The sequence below is a fragment of the Macrosteles quadrilineatus genome, unplaced genomic scaffold, assembly GCF_028750875.1.
Source record: "Macrosteles quadrilineatus isolate MER2022 unplaced genomic scaffold, UCM_ALF_1.0 Scaffold_2__2_contigs__length_208266976, whole genome shotgun sequence".
NCBI lineage: Eukaryota > Metazoa > Arthropoda > Insecta > Hemiptera > Cicadellidae > Macrosteles > Macrosteles quadrilineatus.
The window spans coordinates 118,082,487-118,102,272 of NW_026542595.1; the positions used below are offsets into that span (position 1 = coordinate 118,082,487).

A 19,786-nucleotide genomic window follows, 5' to 3' on the forward strand; every position below is an offset into this window, starting at 1 on the left:
TAGCTGTTGTCATAAATGTAAAAGAAATAATAGTGCTAGTGCTGCACCCTGTTGGTAATCCTTGTAACTTTAATGCTATTGAACATCACAGAACAGAACCAACTTGTTTAATTGAAACAGCTGTTAAGATTCAATAATTTCATTTCTCATAAGGTTAACATGGGCTTCCAGAAATTCCACGTCAAAAATCGACAAAAACTTGATTTTCAAGGGTTTACTGTTAAATATCTAACTGTCTCATATTCGATGAAATACGTCTAAAACCATCTCATATATGTATAGTATTTGGAAAATAAGTTTCAGGCGGGACAGTGCTATAGTTATTGAGGAGTAGTTGTAATAAAGTGCGTATTTTAGCGTTACCAAGAGAATGACAGATAGACAGACAGACAGACAGACAGACAGACAGACAGAAATTGAGATAAGGTTTGATTCGGTTTCTCTGACCAATGTAAAAATAACCAAAAAGTTCATTATTCTAAGCAATGTACAGACAAAACTCTAATTTTATTTATATAGATTTCCCTTGGGCTACGCCCCACGGGCTTCCACATTTTCAATGTTTACATTTTGGAATAATGTAAAAATATCAATTGAAGTCAGCTGTAAATACTTTTACCTACGACAGCTTGTTTAAAGAGCAGAGATTAACAGGTACAGGTTCTGCTCCCGAGAGGTTCAAAAGTTTTAGGATTATGAGAATAGTAGCAACAACAACTGATTACAGTTAAAAAGGGTTGGTTATGTATTAACAGGCTATATAAAATAGATTTAATATATTTACACATTAAAAACTAAAAAGTAGAAAATAATTTATAAATATGTAGAGAGAAAAAATACTGTAAGATTTAAAAGAAAAAACGTGGGGCCATGCAATGAATTACTGTAGATGATAATAGTGAATTAGCTATTGCATGCACCCCAGGTTTTTTGTTTTATATCTTGCAGTATTGTTTCCTCTCTACATATTTATACATTATTTCCTACTTTTTAGTTCGTTAAAAAAATATGGTATTTTAAAAAGCTTTTTTTATTTATAAATTATTATTGTTATCATTAGGAAGCTATAATTTGGAGTTAAAATACAGGTAGGCTTAATGTTCTGCATAATAAATTAAACCTAGGGCATGGTGGAGGAGCCCTAAAATGATAGATGAAAGGGTTAAGAGTCTTTGGAGCCTAGACGGTATAACTCATAAAACAATTACAACAGTAGGAAGACAACTTGTAATCACACAGTGCACTAGATATTCCAATTACAATCCCTTTGGTATTTTCGTCTGTTTGAAATTAACAAAATTAACCCTTAGAGTGCCAGGCGAGAAATAAAAGTAACGCTAAAAAAATGCCGATGATTTTTCCCGAAGGTCGCGCTAAAAATGCCGAGCGCGATCTGGCGATTTTTAGGTTAAAATTTCGTAAAAATCGAATTTTTGATATTTCGGCCAACGAAAATCGATGTATCGCATCTAGTAACTTTCGACTCAATGTTAATATATGGGTTAAAAGAATCCGAGTATCCATTCGGTTGTTATGACAACTGTTCGATCATTACGAAACGTCCGGTCAGCCGGACGTTGGCACTTTTGGCTCGTTCTAAAAACGTCCGGTCGGCCGGACGTCGGCACTTTTGGCTCGTTTTAAAAACGTCCGGTTCCCCGGACGTTGGCCCTCAAAGGGTTAACAGTGCTCTTATGGCGGGCAAATCCAAGATGGCCGTCAGACTCCATGGACTCCCTTGGAAAACAATTACAAAACTACAAAGACAATTTCTAATCGCACAGTGCACTAGATATTTAAATTACCATCAGACGTGTAAAAATGTATAAAATGTGTGGCCGATGACCGATGACCGATTTACATGAAATTTTGTAAGGAACTGACAAAATTTTTAAGAACTACAACAATATCAAATTGGTTTAGTTGTATTCACAGTGGCGGCGCTTCCATAAGGGCCTAGTGGGCCGGGTCCACCCGAAATAAACAGTAAATTATATTTGTAATTACTTGATAGGTTATTTGGTTGATATTATTCAATAAACTGCGATATAAATTAATTGCGAACTTTCAACGGGTCATAACTTTTGTTGAAATAAAAAAATGCAATCATCTCGTAACACATTGGCCACGGATTTTGAGCCCTTCTAGCCACCATAAGAACGTAATGGACAAGGCAACTCCAGCCGGCGGCGCTTGACTATCAGGGAATAATGCATTGTAATATGGAGCATGGTGGGCAGATTTGAGCTGGCCCACTGGACGTTGATTCTAAATTTTCTCCCTGGGAGTGCTGAGCGTTGGTGTAGCTTGGTTTACATCCAGAGCCGTCCGAAGGGGGGGGCAACCGGGGCAAGTTGCCCCGGGCGCCGCGGCTGAGGGGGCGCCGTGCAACGGCTATTGGTATTAACCCGAAATTTCGGGAAATTTTCGGGAAAAATCCCGATTATCAGGAAATGATTATTGATTACATTTTATTCGGGATTATTTTGGGACGAGATTTGATCCGATCATCGGCGATTTTGCCGCTTCGCGAGTAACGATGACGCCGCTATCGCGAGTGATGTTCACGGTAATTCCACTAACGCAGGAGGCGAAGTCATTTCGACGATCGCACCGTGATCGCGGAGTCATACCGACGATCGCATCGTGACCGCGGAGTCATACAGACAATCGCGCCGTGACCGCTAGTCATATCGACGATTCCACCGTGACCGCGAGTCATACCGACGATTCCGCCGAGACCGAGAGTCATACCGACGATAACGCCGTGACCGCTAGTCATTCCGACGATTCCGCCGTGACCGCGAGTCATACCGACGATTCCGCCGTGACCGCGAGTCATACCAACGATAACGCCGTGACCGCGAGTCATACCGACGATCACGCTGTGACCGCGAGACATTTCGACCGCGAGTCACAAGTTTCTATAGGCCTAAAAATTAATTTTGTTTGTCTTTTTTGGTAACTGCAATACTCAAGACTGTCGTTTATGCACAGGAAAAAATCCCACCCCGAACTAAAAATTCAATCCTGTCCATCCCGTATTAACATAGTATTAAAATATGCGAATGCGACTATTACTGGGGGGGGGAGGGGGGGGGCACCACGACCACATTTGTCCCGGGCGCCGCTAACCCCAGGGACGGCCCTGTTTACATCCCGCCGTGTATGTTGTACACCAACTGGCAAATGAGTTGTAGTTGTAATATTTTATGAAATAATGTTAACACCTTTAGTTAGTTTTGTAATATTATTTGTACAGATTTATTACAGTAGCCATATTACGGATTAAGTGATCATAAATTTAAAGGCGGTGATGTTATTGTGAAGTGTGTTTATGTTCCTGGTTCAAATGGGGTTAGGCCTACTTCAACGGTACTGCAATCTTCAGAATTAATTGTGAGTTAATATTTAAAAATGGAGTTCTTGCCATTATTTCAATAATAACAAATTATTATTAGTAGGAAATAACGTACCATTTTTAACTAACCCAACTTCTAATCAGGTGCTTCAGATGATAAAAACCCAGTCTAATTTATGTATATTTAAACCTATTTTCAAAATTCCATGACCCCCAAACCCCCCGGAATGATCCCACCAATGGCCCACACTACTGTTCAGGTAAAGCGCAGCCATCTGTGTATTCGTATTGTTTAAGAAAATTAAGCTACTTGTTGCTAGGGGCGGTTTAGTTCTCTTGTGAATATAGTCATGCAACAGTAATAAAGGACCGACCTCTGTAAAGGTGAAAGATTACTGGTTTGGGACAAAACCCAGACCTTGATTCACCATAGGCTGTCCAAAACAGAGCCTTAGCATTGCAATTGAAGTTAGGTTAATACAACTACAGAATAAAATGTCATGATTTAAAACTCACATTGAAATAAGGATCCCGAAGAAGGTGATTCCCGAGCATATTATGAAAAAAATGCTTGGCCAAGGAACAACAAGTTAGTGAAGGATGCAAAATAAGTATAACCTTTAACTATTGAAGTCAAAGGTGTATAACTCCTGGCAAATTTGTCAAAAGCTACAAATTGCTATGCAAAGTATATGAATTTTACCTAATAAATTTGTAAATGGTGACAACTTGTAGAAAATAATTACTGTGCTTAATTTTGATGTTTAACATAAACAAGAGATGTGATGATCTGAAGATCGTTTAACATGTTTCAGTTTAAAATCTTTCTACATAAAAAGATTTTGGAAAACAATTTTCCTGAATGTCTCCCATTCGTAGTTTGGCATCCACTTTCTTTTTAAATTATATGGTTTGTTTTTTAGTAAAATATTAAAAACTTCTTTGGTAGACCTAAATGAAAAGTTTTTTTTTTATATTACTGCTCATATTCAAACACCTTTATTAATCATACCTAATGTACATAGGTGGTACAGTGAATAGTGTCAAAAACAAAAAAAAAATACTATATCTATTTCTGGGAGGTGGAAAACTCATCAAAAGAATATAATAATAAATTTATTATATAATCTTTTAGAACTTCCGAATTTTTATAGGTTTATTTATTTTTTTATGAATTGAATTTTTATTGAATTTATTTTTAATTTAATGAATTTTTATAAATTATAAACTTTGATGTTCTGACTTTGGTACAAAAGGGGGACAAGGCTTGGTACCAAAAACCACCCCTAGGTTTGTTTATAATTTAAACAATTATTGCTCTTACTACATGACACAATGCAAGGGTACAATCATGTATACATTTCCAAATAGAAACATGAAAATAAAATCAGTTGTCTTACCTCGGAAAGGCCCTCCTCAAACATTCTGCAGCGTTCTCAACAACGATACGTGAAGATCAAGTTGAAGATGAAATTGATGTTGTTACAAGTCTCCAAACCTAAAAAGATAGTTACATTAGTTACCTCTACAAATTACCAAAAAACAATATATTGCTTTATAGTTCTTTGGAATTATTGTGTTTACCGTGGAGGGATTGGCAGAGAAAATGGAACTACAAACATTTTTCATCCACAAAACATGGCCAATTTTTAGTTTTCCTATTAAGGAAATGGATTGCCGTGTACTATTAACAAAATTCTTACCACAGAAATCACATTGTTATGTTGAATAGGTGTGAGAAAGGATAGGACATTGTTATGTTGGATAGAGAATGAAGAATCTTTTCACATGTGTTACATTTTACCGTTACACATCCATATATAAAGCCCAAAGTATCCATGAACTTTTGAGAAAACTACAAGTCACACCCCCATCAACCATATACTTGGAATGTTCGTCATGACAAGAAACTTTGTGCAAAACTATCCATTATTTCATAAATTGCCCTTTAAGGTCGTAATTGCTTTCCAAAGGGAACTTTCAACTATTGTATGTTATTCTTTCAATTTATTACCTCATTAAAATCAGGTGTGATTGTTTTTACTACTGTATTCTGTTTTGTTTATTTCAGCTTAACTTAAGCAATCAATAGTTTTATTAATACTTATGAAGTCAAACGGGATGAATCCCCCTGGGTAACAACTAGTACAATATAACAAAATATTTATTGAGTATAGTAAACTCCTAAGCCTGGATGAATAATTTGATTAAGTTAAATACATATTTCAAATATGGATAGATTCTACATAAATGAAGTTTGAACGGAAGAAATAAAACAATCAACAACTAAACATGTGATGTGGTCCATTGAGTATTGCCAGTCAAAGGTATTACCAATTCGTCCAAGTGATCACATCAAATGGTAATTGCTCAATATAAAAATATCAATATCAAAATTATTACGTTTATTTTTGTTTGTTGAAAGGAAGATATTTTTATTTTATTAATATTAAAGTAAGGAGCATTTTATTTTAACCGAGAGTAGAAGTTTAAGATTGTAAGTCTGAGGGCTATGTTGAAGATATGACAAGGGTAATCCCTGAGGACTAAGACTACATCTGCAGCCTACTATGAGATCCAGGTTAGTGAACACCTGTTCCAATCAGTACTACTTAGTGTCTCTCTTATGCATTTTTGCCCAGGTAAAGCCATGCATACACTTTTTTACACTTTTGTTCATGCTGTCAGCAACTAGCTAGTTACGACAAGTTAGACAAGGCTGGATTGAGATTCAAAGAACTGATTCTTAACCAGCACAACAAAGTCTAATGATCTTTAGTGTGTAAGTCTCTTGAATAATGTGACAACCAAAAACAGGGATTTCCTTGTGACCAACTGGCTGTTACCGGTTTAAAGGTTTGAATATGAAATTTGGATGACAAAGAGTTATAAGAAGTCAATTTTAGTAATGTGATGGAAAAATCCAAATACAAAAAAAAATATAAATAGTGAAAATATGCAGTGAAAACTATCATATTTAACTTCTTGAATCTCAGTAAGCTAGGTCATGCTACTTTCCCCAGCCTGGGTATTTTTTGCAAATTTTCAGACTTTTTTAAATTGTAAAAAATTATAAACTAACATTTTTAACAGTTATCTTTCGGGCTCCGCCCCAGTGGCTCTATAGTTCCCCATGTTAACCTTATGAGTATTCATATTAAAAGGGAATTAAAGAATTTAGTTAGCTGTTTCAACTAAAAAGTTGGTTCTATGATATGCAAAAGCATTAAAAACTTACAAGGATTATCAACAGGGTGCAGCACTATTATTTTTTTTTATTTATGACAACAGCTAATTTGCAACCAAAAGGTGAGTGAGCGTAGCGAACGAACTTCAACCTGGAGGCGAGTTAGCGTAGCGAACAAGCTAACCTGAAAGCAAGTGAGCGCAGCGAACGAGCTCCAGAGTGAGCGTAGCGAACGAACTTCAACCAGGACGTGATTGAGCCATGCGAACGAGCTCACTTATGAAGTAAAACGGGGCAAAGCCCGCGGGTACTGCTAGTAAAATAATAAATTTCTAAAATGTTGAATAAAAAAAAAATCTAATTTGTACAATTTTATTAAGTTTTTCCAAGTAAACTGTCATAAAAATTATTTTATTCAAATAAAACTTTTACTCATTATTATATACATTTTGTAGAGAATTTATTTCCCTACATAAAATACATGTAGGCCTACTATCAATATTTATTGTGTCATCATGTGAAATATAATCACCACTTACCGGGGAATCTATTGAGGTCTAAAAACATCATCCACTGTTAGGCCTAACCCTTCATCACCATCACCACACTGAACACTAATATTGTCATAAAATTTTCGTAATAATTCACTTCCGATTTATCACTCAACCTGTCATCATATAAGTATTCACTAATTTCATTATCTTAAAGAGAGCGCAACGTTTCGGCACAATTTTTCTTTGTTTTCAAACAAACTAGCAAAATACGTAATTGCACACACAACTTTTTTTTTTAATAGATTGCCAACTGAAATAGAAAATATAACTAGTTTTAGAGTCTTGAAATCTAGGCTTAAGCATTGTTATCTCAATAAATCCATTTAAACATTGTTTATTACATTACTTTCTTTTTATATTATTGTTAAAGTTAAAATCATTTAATGCACGTTATTTATTTTAGTATTGTCATCTCAAGGAATCCATTAAAACTGGTTTAATATTGTTGTTATTATAAATTATTTAATTATTTATTTAGTTATGTATTGTTGTATTGTTAAAAAAATTATTTCATTATATTATTGTTAAAGTTGAGAAGTATTTAATGCATGTTATTTATTGTTATATATTTTATTTATTTAAGATAATTGTTTCAAGTTCTTTTTAAAGCAAGCTAGTCTTATATAGAAAGGTAGAGAATAAGTTAAAACAACAAATAGCAGATCTTGACAAGAAACAAGGAAAACCAGAGTGTAATATGGAGAAGACTGACCAAGGGACAAAGTACATTGTTATCTAGAACAAGTTTATCTCTATGAGCTGCAGACAAGCCAATTTTTCCTGGCTTTTGCAGCAAGCTTTGTTTATGAAATGTTGTAATATTTTTGAGATTTTCCAAATAAATAAATTGAATTGAAAAAAAAAAAAAATGTCAGCTGAGTTCTAACTTCTAAACATCGGTGCAGTGATGCATGTCAAGCTAGCGCAAAACAATATATATAAGGGCCCTATTAGACGAGGTAGCCTGGCGACATCGCCAGCGACAGTAGCTGGCGACGCACTGGCCACCAAACCTAGTAGCCAGTTGAGTAGCTAGAATTTTACCGCCGTTACTCATTTTGTTGTGAGTGCTTGTACTTGAACTTGTTATGGGCGGTATGTTTACAGTGAATAATTAGTGATTATAAGTATATTCTCCTTCTGTTACTTCTGAAGAAATTCAAAGGAAGAGAAAAATATTCTTTTGTTCGCCTTTCGGAGGTTCTTCTTTTTTCTTCATATCTTCGCGTATCCCTTCGACTGAATCAGATGTAGACATTTTTTTAACTGAAGTGAACAATTCACCCACTCACAACACAACACAACGCAACACAACAGTGTGCAAGTACCCCCGTGATATGAACTGACCGAGTGGCGACCTAGTGTAATAAGCTCCATATGCTACAACGCAGCGTCGCCAATATGGGTAGCCAGTGGCTACCGCAGTGGCGACGGGGCTCGGTAGCCAGTCGGTCGCCAAAGTGTGGCTGCGTCGCTGGCTACCCTCGTGTAATAACATCCATAAGAATCAATGACCATTGACAAGCTGAGTAGCCAGTTTGGTCACTGGCGACGTCGCCAGGCTACCTCGTCTAAAAGGGGCCTAACGAGAATCAGCATTTTTCCCCAAATAGAATGGTGACAAACCCAGCATATTATTCTTCCTCCTGCAGTCGTAGTTAGCGCAGCCAAATTCAAACTGTATGGGGCCGCATATACGCATCTATGTAAATAAAGTATATTGTCTATCATCTAAATTGTCAAGAAAAATTTACTCTAGAACTGCCAATAGGTCATTGTATGATCGGTCAGGGCCTTTGTCCCAACCCATCAGTCAAAAAATGACCGTTCCACTATTACATACATTCAAGCCTATAATCAACGGATTGACTTGTATTAAGCATAGACGTAAAGTTGAAGTTGTTGGCTATCCTCCTAATTTTCCCATAATACTTTTTGTTGGGTTGGCATGATTAAATTCTGTTTTTTTTTTTTTTCTACTGACTTGCCTATTCCCAGTCTCCTGACGAGTAATTTTATAGATAAACAAAAAACTCTTTACGTACTACTATCTCAAATAACTAATATAACGCATTTGAAATACCTATGCAGTACAAAATTAACGGTAGGCTGTCACCAAACCGACACAAGCTTTCTCCAATTAAGATTTAATATCCTACTACTTTTAAATGAATGTTAGGATAAGTGAACAATGAGCTTTTATGGGAAAATTACAAAAAAAACCATAACTTTGACCAGCAAAACGTACACAATTTCATTCAAGGTTAAATAAATGTCTAGGCTATCGCCTACAAACTTGCATTGTATGAGGGGAAAGTATTATTTTTGAGCTATTTATCAAAATCGTTAAAGCAGTTTTTATAAAAATTACACTTGTTATTTAATGGGTGTTAAAAAAAATTATCACTAACAATTTTAATTGTTTTAAATGAAAAATTTCCATTATTGGGGCCTAGTACTCAAATACCAAATTGCATAACAATTGGACTAAAGGTAGTCTGTAGCTCTGTTAACACAGACACAGAAACACTAACAATCATTTTAAAAAGCACTTTTTGTTCAAAGGGACCCAAAACGGATGTTTTACCTCAAAACTCTAACTCAAAAATGTTGATGAAATAAATACGTTCTCTACATACTATGTGAGTTTATAGGGGGAAGAAAGTAAAAGTGTTTACCTTATGGAAAGTGATGACGGGCTTTGGGTGGATTCTGATAATGGTGAGGAAGCTACGATAGCCTTGCAGTAGTTGAGCGAACGTCCGCATGAACACAGCTCTGATCTGCTTGTCTAGAACCACAGGTGGGGGTAGCGGTGGCGGGGGTGACGGGGGGAACGCATGGTCTGCACTGAAACACAAAACACAACATTGTAACTGTAGTTAGGCAATAGGCACGCTGGTGTTTGGGGCAGGAAATTGTAAAATTAGAAGAGGCAAATCAGAAACAGGTATAATAGTTACCTAGGTATAAGTAGTTTTTTTTCTGTCTTAGATTTTGCATGTATCCCTATTGTATTGTTCATCAGTTTTGCATTGTTACTTAGTTTTAGTATTTAGTCATGATGAGTATCTCACTATTATTGTAATTCTTATTGTAAATTGGGGAAATCCGTTGGCAATAAATAAATAAATAGATTAGGTAGGAGATTCCACTTCTCAATAATGAGATGGGGACTCTTGACACAACTAAGGCTTATCTAGGTCTATAATTGGGTTGCGTGAGATACTTTTTGTTAGTAAAAACAAAAACCTTTAACCAAGCCCAATGATCGAGGATATCTGGGTCCAGTTTTGAACCATCAAAATGCCAATGACTTTATTCAGGATTAAATTGGTGACCTTCTAATTAGTAGGAGAGCACAGCACCGTAACCACTCGGCCACCCAGCCCTGAGAGGGTTTGAATGAGTCAGTTTTGTTTATCAAACTCGACTGTTAAAATAATGATCCTGAAACTTTTACGTACCGTATGTAGGGACAAACATTTGCATAACATAACACAGTATTATGCTAGCGAAAATCTCTCACGCACGGGCAGTAGCCTATGTGAGAGGCATTTCATATTTAATGACTATATCAGTATATTATTACATAACTATAAACTATTGCATAACTATAAAATTTTTACTGACAAAGTATTGTAACAATGTATTTTACTTCCTGGAATAAACATGATGTTGATTTGATTTGATGTTTTTAATTATGGTTTTCTTTTAAGGGTTATTTCTGGTTTTGACTGTTATCCAGTAATATGTGATAGTTTCTTTTTGTTTTCCAGCTTTCCTGAGTTAATATTGCTGGGTTTTAACTCACTTTGACTATTGTCTAATAATTAATGGTACAATACCTCATCAAGTAGCCTAGTCCAAAATTTTGATATCAGGTAACAACCTACATGTTTTGCCGTTGTGACGTAAAATTCCAGGGGGGAAATATACTGGTATTCACCAAAGTCAGGCTAGGCCTACTCTTGAACAGGCCACACTCAAATTTCTTCCCTAGAGTGCTCAGAAGGAGCCGAGAAATTAAATTGTTGAGCCGGCCTACATTTCCGTCTGTCGTCTGCCAACAAACACCGGTTTGAGGTTATTATATGTCGTACTGATAAATATGTCGTATGAGTTTGTGTATAGGCCTATACTTCACTGTGATTAAAACTAGGCCTACATTCTTTGGTCCATAGCCCAAGATATGGCTGTTATATATACACACCTTCCTGATAAGGTTGTTGGTGATTTGTATTTGTAAGGTTGGCTCTGACTTCCGGGATAACCTCAATGACTATTGTAAAAATGTGACTCTCAATCTAGTAATGTCCAAATGGTTTTGATGTTGATAAATCTAAACTTAAAATAAAATGTTTAACTGTGTTTTTGATTTAAGAAAACCTGAAAACATAACAATGGCCAACACATGGGCCTAAGTGTAGGCTATTATGGATCAAAACTGGTAACCTATGGTGTTTGTTGAGTAGCGGTACGTTTTTGCCCCCTTAAAATTTGGTACCTCACAACGTAAATGCAGCATCGTCGGGATTACGAAACATAAGACATCGATGTCAACATTTAATTGACATTGATAGATAAGCCATTGAAATGTTTGTTTTTGTTTATTTATTGTGTGCGTGTGACATTGATGTCTTTGAAACTTCGACGATGCCGCATTCACGGCAAAACATGTAGGTTGTTAACATTACATAAAAATTTGTATTATTTGATGAGGTATTGTACCATAATTATTAGTCATATAGGCTTACAGTAATTCAGGGGCCATCAACATGGAATTCAATTTGACTATTAATTGCTACAACTAGACACATTCCATCCACTTGTGCAAGTTGTTGCCAGTTTTGAATCAAAATGTGCATAGTTGAATGGAACAACTAACAATGTACATTGAAGTAAATTTACTGATTCCTATCAAATAAACTTTTTAAGCAACTCAAACTGATGGGACGACTTATTGTAAGCTATAGCTTATTTTGTCCCATCAACTATCTCAGTGTTGGAGCACACACTGTAAGTGGCTACAGCTTGTCCATATGGATGTTTACTTCAGCATCAAAAAGTCAATGGTTTTAAGTACTTTCTCACCTGAGGACAGGTTTAGATTGACTGTTCCACTCACCAGATGAGGTCCGGTTGCAACACTAGACCTAAAGCCTCGGTCACAGAGGTCAACAGTGGCTCCGGCAGCAGCGGTAGTGACACTCCGTCAGGCACTAGGATAGAGCCTCCGTCCAGATCAGCCACAATCACATCCATCTACAACAGAGAGCCTTCAAAACCAATGGAAACCAATACTAACGAGAACGCTTGGATTTTATTTGAGTAGTTTGCAATGGATGGAAATTAATGTAGATTAATGCTTGGGGGGAATCAAACAAACATTGATGACTAAGAAAACATACCATTCAGAAACTTTCTGGTCTATTGGTTGAGTGGGAACTCGATTAGTCCAAGCTCTGATTACTGCAACTCATCATACTGTGATTTTGATTGAGGGAATTGTTTATAAATTTACTAAAACCTGCTGGACATGTTTCTTTGAACTTAAAGATATCACAAATGATTAATGGTAGTGGTGGGAATCACCGAATGAAAATAACCGAATCAATCGGTTATTGATGTTGAACAGACTAATTCGGTTATTTTATCCTAATTCGGTTAAATTAGTCTTACCGAGCGATTCGGTGATTTAGCAAAAAGTTTGTCACATCATCAAGTAACTAAAATTGACTCGGCGATTTATTCGACTAAAAATCACCGATTGACGCTAAATGACTAAATGCTATTCAGTTTCCGATAAGATAAAAATTAGTTGTGGTTTGGGACAGTGAATAATGACTAAAATTGATCCGGTGATTCATTCAACTAAAAATAACCGATTGACACAAAAAATATTTTATTGATTGTTCGGTCATCGAAACCATTCGGTTATCCCATCACTAATTAGAATGAAATAGGTCAGTTAGCAATTAAGGAGAAGGCTAAGTTGAGCCTGAAGAAGGAAAAGAGAAAACAAAAAATATAAGAAGGAGGTGAAGCGATTATGATGGAAACCGAGTTCAATGCATGGTTTTTTTTTGTTGGCCGGATGCTCTGAATAGAAGCAACTGGAATCAAATAAAATTAAGGAACGCGGCAGCGTTCCGCCCCGCCAAGTCCCCCAGCGGTACACAGCTGCTGCAGTGTATATATACATGACGTGACAAAGTGGCTTTTTTACTCGTCTATAGCTCTGAAGAAACAAAAGCTATTAAAATAATTGTTCATCTACTGGATAGGGGCAATCATTCTCAACAAAATAAAAAAAAGAATTTAAAAAACGGTTGTGTTTGAGCAAAGAAAAACTAGTTTGAAAATTCACAAATTTTCCGTGTTCTCCTTCTCCTTAAATGTTGACGGACCTACAGCCCAAACCACTGGCTCAATTTTAATGTTCTTTATGTTGTGTGAAAGCCCTTAGCGTGTAGATGTGCCTTTTGAGGGTCTAAAGTCGGTACGTTGACCCATAAACCCTTGGCAAGCCCTCAAAGGACGATTTTGGCCCATTTAAATAACATGGGATTAAAATCAAAACAAATCAAAATAAAAAGAAGGACCAGCTGCGATTAAATATCAATAAATTTAAATGTTAGAGAAATTTATAGGAACAGCTGATAATTATTTTAAAACTTGTATAAAGTATTTTTTTCAGGTATACCGAATGATTTGAACTACTTACTATATAAAATTACTTAGAGCAGAGATATTCCCCCCGTGACGGTTCCAAGGGGGGGGGGGCTACAGCTGCTAAAGCCCCCCCTCCTTGGACCCTGGAAAAATAAATTTAAACGTACATTTCGTCCTTAAAACACGCAATGTCTTAAACACACATCAATGTATATTTTATTAAACTTAATAAGCGATAGCAGGAGTAGTATTAAGTTCCACATAGATCAACTTTGTGGACAATAGCACAGCAAATAAAACAATATTACGCAATTGAAAGTTAGTTAGTTGGACACAATTATATACATAAATATGGCTTTAGAAAGTCAGTAAACAGCTTTTAGGACAATATTGCCGTAGCCTACAATATGTTTTGAGATTTTATGAATGCAATCGTCATAGTTAGTATTAAAATGTCTACTTATTCGTGACAAATAAAAATGGGGAAATAGGAGGTTTTGCACACAGAAGTGACTATAGGTAATAAAACATACAGACCTACAGCAGCAATTTTTCATCACGGAGATTCAATATCACGAGGGCATTACACTTGTACCATAAAGACATCTTCAGGTTGGACAACAGCCAATGATGAACAAATATCAAATCAAAGATGGCCCATTGGTTCAAAGAATTTGTACATGCTGTTATTAACAGAACAGTAGAAGCAGCAGTTATTACTTTGTTACAAATAAAATTTATTTTATTTTTTTTTTCAGAGAAAAGAGTATTTTTATTTGAACGGTTAATTTTCTACAAAAATAAATAAAATCTAACAAAAAACCACTAAGTGGTACACTTTCCCCGCCAAGTCAGCAATCCAAAAAAGATAATAAATCATTACTTTTTCCGCAAAGAAAAACAATGTAATGTATGTAAGTTTGGCAACTTGGCGGCAGACTTTTGCTTGGTTTTTTTTTTTCATTTAAGTTACGTTCGTGGATAATTTCACAAATCAACTTCTCTAATTAATTAGTCCAACTAAGTATAATAATTTCGAGGTAATCAGTAAATATAAAACCATCACTATTATGATTTTATGAAATGTGGCACAAATAAGGTCAAGTTTTGTAAAATAAGCTCTCACCTAGCAATGTACTAATGGGAGAGATACTTGCTCAATGAAACTAGTTTTATGGTATTTTTAAAGTGATCGAGCAAAAGTCTGCCGCCAAGTTGCCAAACTTACATACATTACATTGTTTTTCTTGGCGGAAAAAGTAATGATTTATTATCTTTTTTGGATTGCTGACTTGGCGGGGAAAGTGTACCACTTAGTGGTTTTTTGTTAGATCTATATATTCCCGCTGCAACAAACCTGCAAACTAAGCTAATCTCTATTTATTGTATTTTTTACCTCAGCATTTCCTAAACCTATCAGATTTATCCCCTATTTAAAAAAAAGTTTAGCAAGTAGGCCTACTTAGGTTTGCTTTAGGTTACTTTACTAATCTGTAATGGCGACCATACGAATGTAAGTATTTTAAGCCAAGTATAAATGGATGAGTGTAGGATGAGTGGCACGATCTGTCAATCTTGTAGTCTTGTTACTGAATCAGAATCAGAAAAGCTTTATTCAATATTTATACAATATGTACATGAAACATATGCATAAATACAGAATGGCGTCAAAACTGCTTATTACTCATTAAGAAATAATTGCTTACAAAAATTAACTAAATAAAATGGAAAGATTAATTACTGTAATTTCATGTTGTAAGACTCTTGAAATGAGTGAAATGCTCTATCAATTAGAAACAGTTTAAGTTTTTTTTTAACCTAATGTTTTTATATGAAATATTTATTTTAGTAGATGATACAACAACTTAATACCTGCATCTGTTGGCTTCTTGTTATAAAACTCCAGTTTGTGTTGTGTTACGGATGGGTAATTTTTATGCCTAGTATCATGTCTATGATTATCGTCCCCCAGCAGTGGCACCTTGTCTTCAGAAGCCCTCACATGCATAATAGTGTGCAATATAGATGAGCTGTAAACGGTTAGAATATTTAATTTAGTAAAATAGTTTTTGGCCGATTCTTCATCATCCAGATTTAACATGATTCTTATTGCCCTTTTTAGCGAATTTCCCTATAGGGAAGTAGCTATTACCGTAGGTGGCATGGTTAGACCTAGGCCCGGGACCGATTTACTTTTTCATTTTGATGTCCCCAGAGGCCAAAAACACCATTCGTTCAAATTTTTATATATGCATATATATATATATATATAGATTTATATAAATATGTGTCCGTAAACACGATAACTTGAGTAATTTTTGTCCGATTTTGACGAAATTTGGTTTGAAGGTGTAAGGCGGGATAAACTTGAATGAGTTCGCGAACCAGCATTATCGGGCCATGGAAACAGGGTTTTACGGGGGGTTTTAAGGGGTAAAAATTGGTTTAAATAAAAAATGAATTTCATGGTACTCTGGTTTTTATTATTTTGCTTAACTTATTAATTGAAAAAGTAGCCCTAAAAAGTGAACAGAACTATCAATATATATATAGATATCATATAGCCTACATTTATAAACATTTGATTGAATAGTGTATTTGGCCTCCGGGGATATAAAAATGAAAAAGTAAATCGGTAATAGCTACTTCCCTAAAGAGAAATTCGCTAAAACAGACGTGAATGCCTGTGGCACCATCGAGGCCAATGGATCCAATATAAATAAACTTACCAGGTAAGCAATTAGTATTTAGTTTTAAGGGCCTTATTATGTGCACCTATTATTAATAGATATATATATAAATATGAACAATTACCGCCTCGGCCTAAAAACCTACTTAAGTTTGAAGTTTTGACTCTTTTAAGGTAAAAAAAAATAAAAGTATCCAAGCAAAAAAAATAAAACATCCGGTAGGCAGCCTAGACCTGGACCATCAAATTAGGGATGTGCATCGATAGGTCAACTATCGATTTTAACCATCAATGTACCGAACTGTTTACATTCTGTAACGGCCTGTAAAATAACCGAATTTGGTTTTGTAAATTAAAATAATAAATACCTAATTACAACAAAATCAGTAAATGTACCCAATGCGTTTTGTTGAATTGAAAAATAAATAACAGCAATTAAATTATACAGCTGATCAAAATGTAAACAATTATGTTTTTCATAAGGATAACATAGGAACTTTAAATGCCACTGGGGCAGAGCCCAAGGGACTGTTTCAAAAATGTAAGGCCAGTTTGCAAATCTACGTGACACGCTCTTTCCAATGCGACGTCAATGGATAAAATCGTTAGTTAATGGCGGAGGAGGTCAACCGACAAACTTTGTGTTCGCGTATTAATTATATAGATGAATTAATGATGCAATATGGCAAAATATATAGTTCACCACACAGGTAAAAAGTGACGTTTTAACCCTCACTCATTTTTTTACCTCTGCTTCGTCTCGACCGTAAAGCTTGACCTCGGGTCAAAAAGAGTCATTTTAGGCCCTAGTGATGAAATATACCAGTACTATATTGAGTTACCTTCTTTGTCAGTATCATAAAGTAGGCCTAAGCTTAACAAACTTAAGTTAACCTAAACTAACCGCCGCACCACTAAACATAGTGAGAAAGCACGGAAAGACCCTAAAACAAATTAATATTTAATCAGTAGGATACAAACATTCAATATTTATCGACTAAATATTCATAGCAAACAATACATAAATGAACTAATAATTCAACCGATAATATATCCAAAGTTCTCTGTGTACACAAGATATTTTGAGTATCTTTCAATAATATATTTATGCAGAATAGGCATGATGCAATCTAAGAACATCAATAATTTTGTAGGCCTGTTATAGAAATTAGCACTGTCGTTATCCGATCTATAAATAAATATCATTTAATTCATCCTATAATTAATACCATTATTGTTATTTTGGTTAACATGTCAAACCACAAACAATAGGCCTAACTTAGTTCAGTTGTAAAGAGGAGCTTAAGCTAACAAATTAGCTGGCAAATTACAGAGAAACGTTAAAGTTAGGTTTACATCTCGTAATTGATAGATAGAGATAATATATATTTAATAAAACAGGTACTTACGCTTAAAGTGTACGATGCAAGTTTGCAATGAATTAATAAAAACTTTGGAATAGAATATCTTAAAGAAACACAGTTATTCATCAAGACTACAAGGAGACGAAGACATCTATATATATAATACGCTAAGCCGATTTTTGTAAACAGAACTCCCTCATTTTTGGACCGATTTTGATGATTAAAGTGTCAAACAAATGAACCTAATCTGTAGTTTTGCAAAGTGTTTTTAGATTTTTGATATCTTTATTTGTTTGGGCAGGATCTTCCATCAAAGTTGGGTTTTCTCCCATAAGATTAACATGGGGGAATCTAAATATTTAATTGGAAACTTTGTCTCCACTAATTTGAGAGAACGGCTGGGCGTAGAAACTTGGTAGAGGGGTCCTAAGAAAGGTTTTGGTCTGTAGATGAGTTATCAAAAGAAAAACGAAGTAAATTCGCTTAGGGCTCTGTCCCAGAAGCCTTTAAAGACCCATCCACAGATTTGTTTACATTTTGGCCATGTGGATAATTTTTAATGAAACAGCTGTTAATTTTAATATTGTATTTTAAACAACACACATTTATTGGGAGTTAGAATTGTCCAAAAGAAGTATTTTCAATGTTATTTTCTGATTTTAAAATTGATTTTCTTCTGTATCATATCATTTGCATTATTTGTTGCCAATGAAGCCGCACGACCATATAATTGAGGAGGCCCCTAACAGTTCAAGAATAAAATCCAACTTTACTTCAAGTATATTCCACTACACCTAACATTCTGTAGAGAGATTATATTGACAACTTTATGTAATTGATAAGGCTGAGACAACTAACTGACATCTCCCATGTCAAGGAATTCCAGCTTTAACAGTAACCCCACAACCAATTTCTCAAAACATTGCTAGAGAAATGTGCATAGGCAAATTTTGTGTGTGATTCGTAGGCACAGAAGTACGATATGAACTGACTGACACGACGTGACGAAGGAAAACTCAATCTTACACTGTAACGGATATACAGTACCTCTGTTTGAAGTTAGAACGTGTCTTCCCAACAAACAGATATTTTTTTCAAATAAAATCCTAGATTAATCTGCATTACACTGATGGAATCACGGAAGTGTTTAACTACAAAAGATCCACCAATACGATTTTAATACTGGTAGCCTACCTATAAAGGTTCTTCCAAAGGAAGAGATACCAGATAAGACTAATGGGAAATATTTTATTCATTGAATGATAAACCATATTTTGGTAACTAACGCAATTAATATCATTATTGTTTTTACACTTATTAATCTTTAAACAATGCTAAATGCTCAAAATATGTATAATTTCACTCAATTTATTGCAGCAGATGAATTAGCGTACGCCTTGAAAGTAACCGTCGATTTCGACGGGTTTCACCTAGTACTCATTATTACTCAATAATACAAGATGACAAGTAAAAGTAAACCATGACAAACAGAAACGTTAAGCCTCCCACACACTACCAGACCAGACCGTCTGGCTGCAACCAGACCGTCTTGGACGGCTCTACACACTCCCAGACCAGACATTCCAATATCCGAAATTAAGACACCGTGGTGAGAACTCCAACAAATGGATAAAGACTGTCACGACGGTCGGCCGTCTGACAAGACAGTGCTACACACGCACAGACCAGACAAAAATAGTGGTGGGGGAACCTCAGACCGTCTGTGGTCTGAGGGTTCAACCATCAGACACGCAGACAGTCTGGTCCGAGAAAATTGGTCTGCAGACAGCCCCACACACGATAAGACAAGTGCCAGACGCGGGTCGCCGGAATGGTCGCCCCCGGAAACATCACCCCCCAGGCTAAACGTGACGTCACGATACCAGACAACCAGCTGGTATAAAATATATGTCTGCGACCGGAATCATACCCCCCCCAAGGGCTTGACAAGTAATT

The 19,786-nt window shown here is 35.6% G+C and overlaps 1 protein-coding gene across 3 annotated transcripts in view; it reads right to left on the reverse strand.

Moving 5' to 3' along the window:
* Nucleotides 1-19,476, reverse strand: part of LOC128983925 (myotubularin-related protein 13-like) — a 29,844-nt gene extending 10,368 nt beyond the window's left edge. Inside the window, exons 1-5 of one of the 3 annotated variants that reach the window (XM_054403204.1) lie at nucleotides 18,878-19,469; nucleotides 15,650-15,807; nucleotides 12,231-12,367; nucleotides 9,781-9,952; nucleotides 4,762-4,859 (exon numbers count right to left, since the gene is read on the reverse strand). In XM_054403204.1, coding sequence (XP_054259179.1) covers nucleotides 4,818-4,859; nucleotides 9,781-9,952; nucleotides 12,231-12,367; nucleotides 15,650-15,655 — 357 coding nt within the window. In that variant the 5' untranslated portion in view covers nucleotides 15,656-15,807; nucleotides 18,878-19,469 and the 3' untranslated portion in view covers nucleotides 4,762-4,817. Of the gene's footprint in view, nucleotides 1-4,761; nucleotides 4,860-9,780; nucleotides 9,953-12,230; nucleotides 12,368-15,649; nucleotides 15,808-17,875 lie in introns of all 3 variants that reach the window. The other 2 variants (XM_054403203.1, XM_054403202.1) reach the window with 2 other exon arrangements.
* Nucleotides 19,477-19,786: the final 310 nt, after the last annotated feature.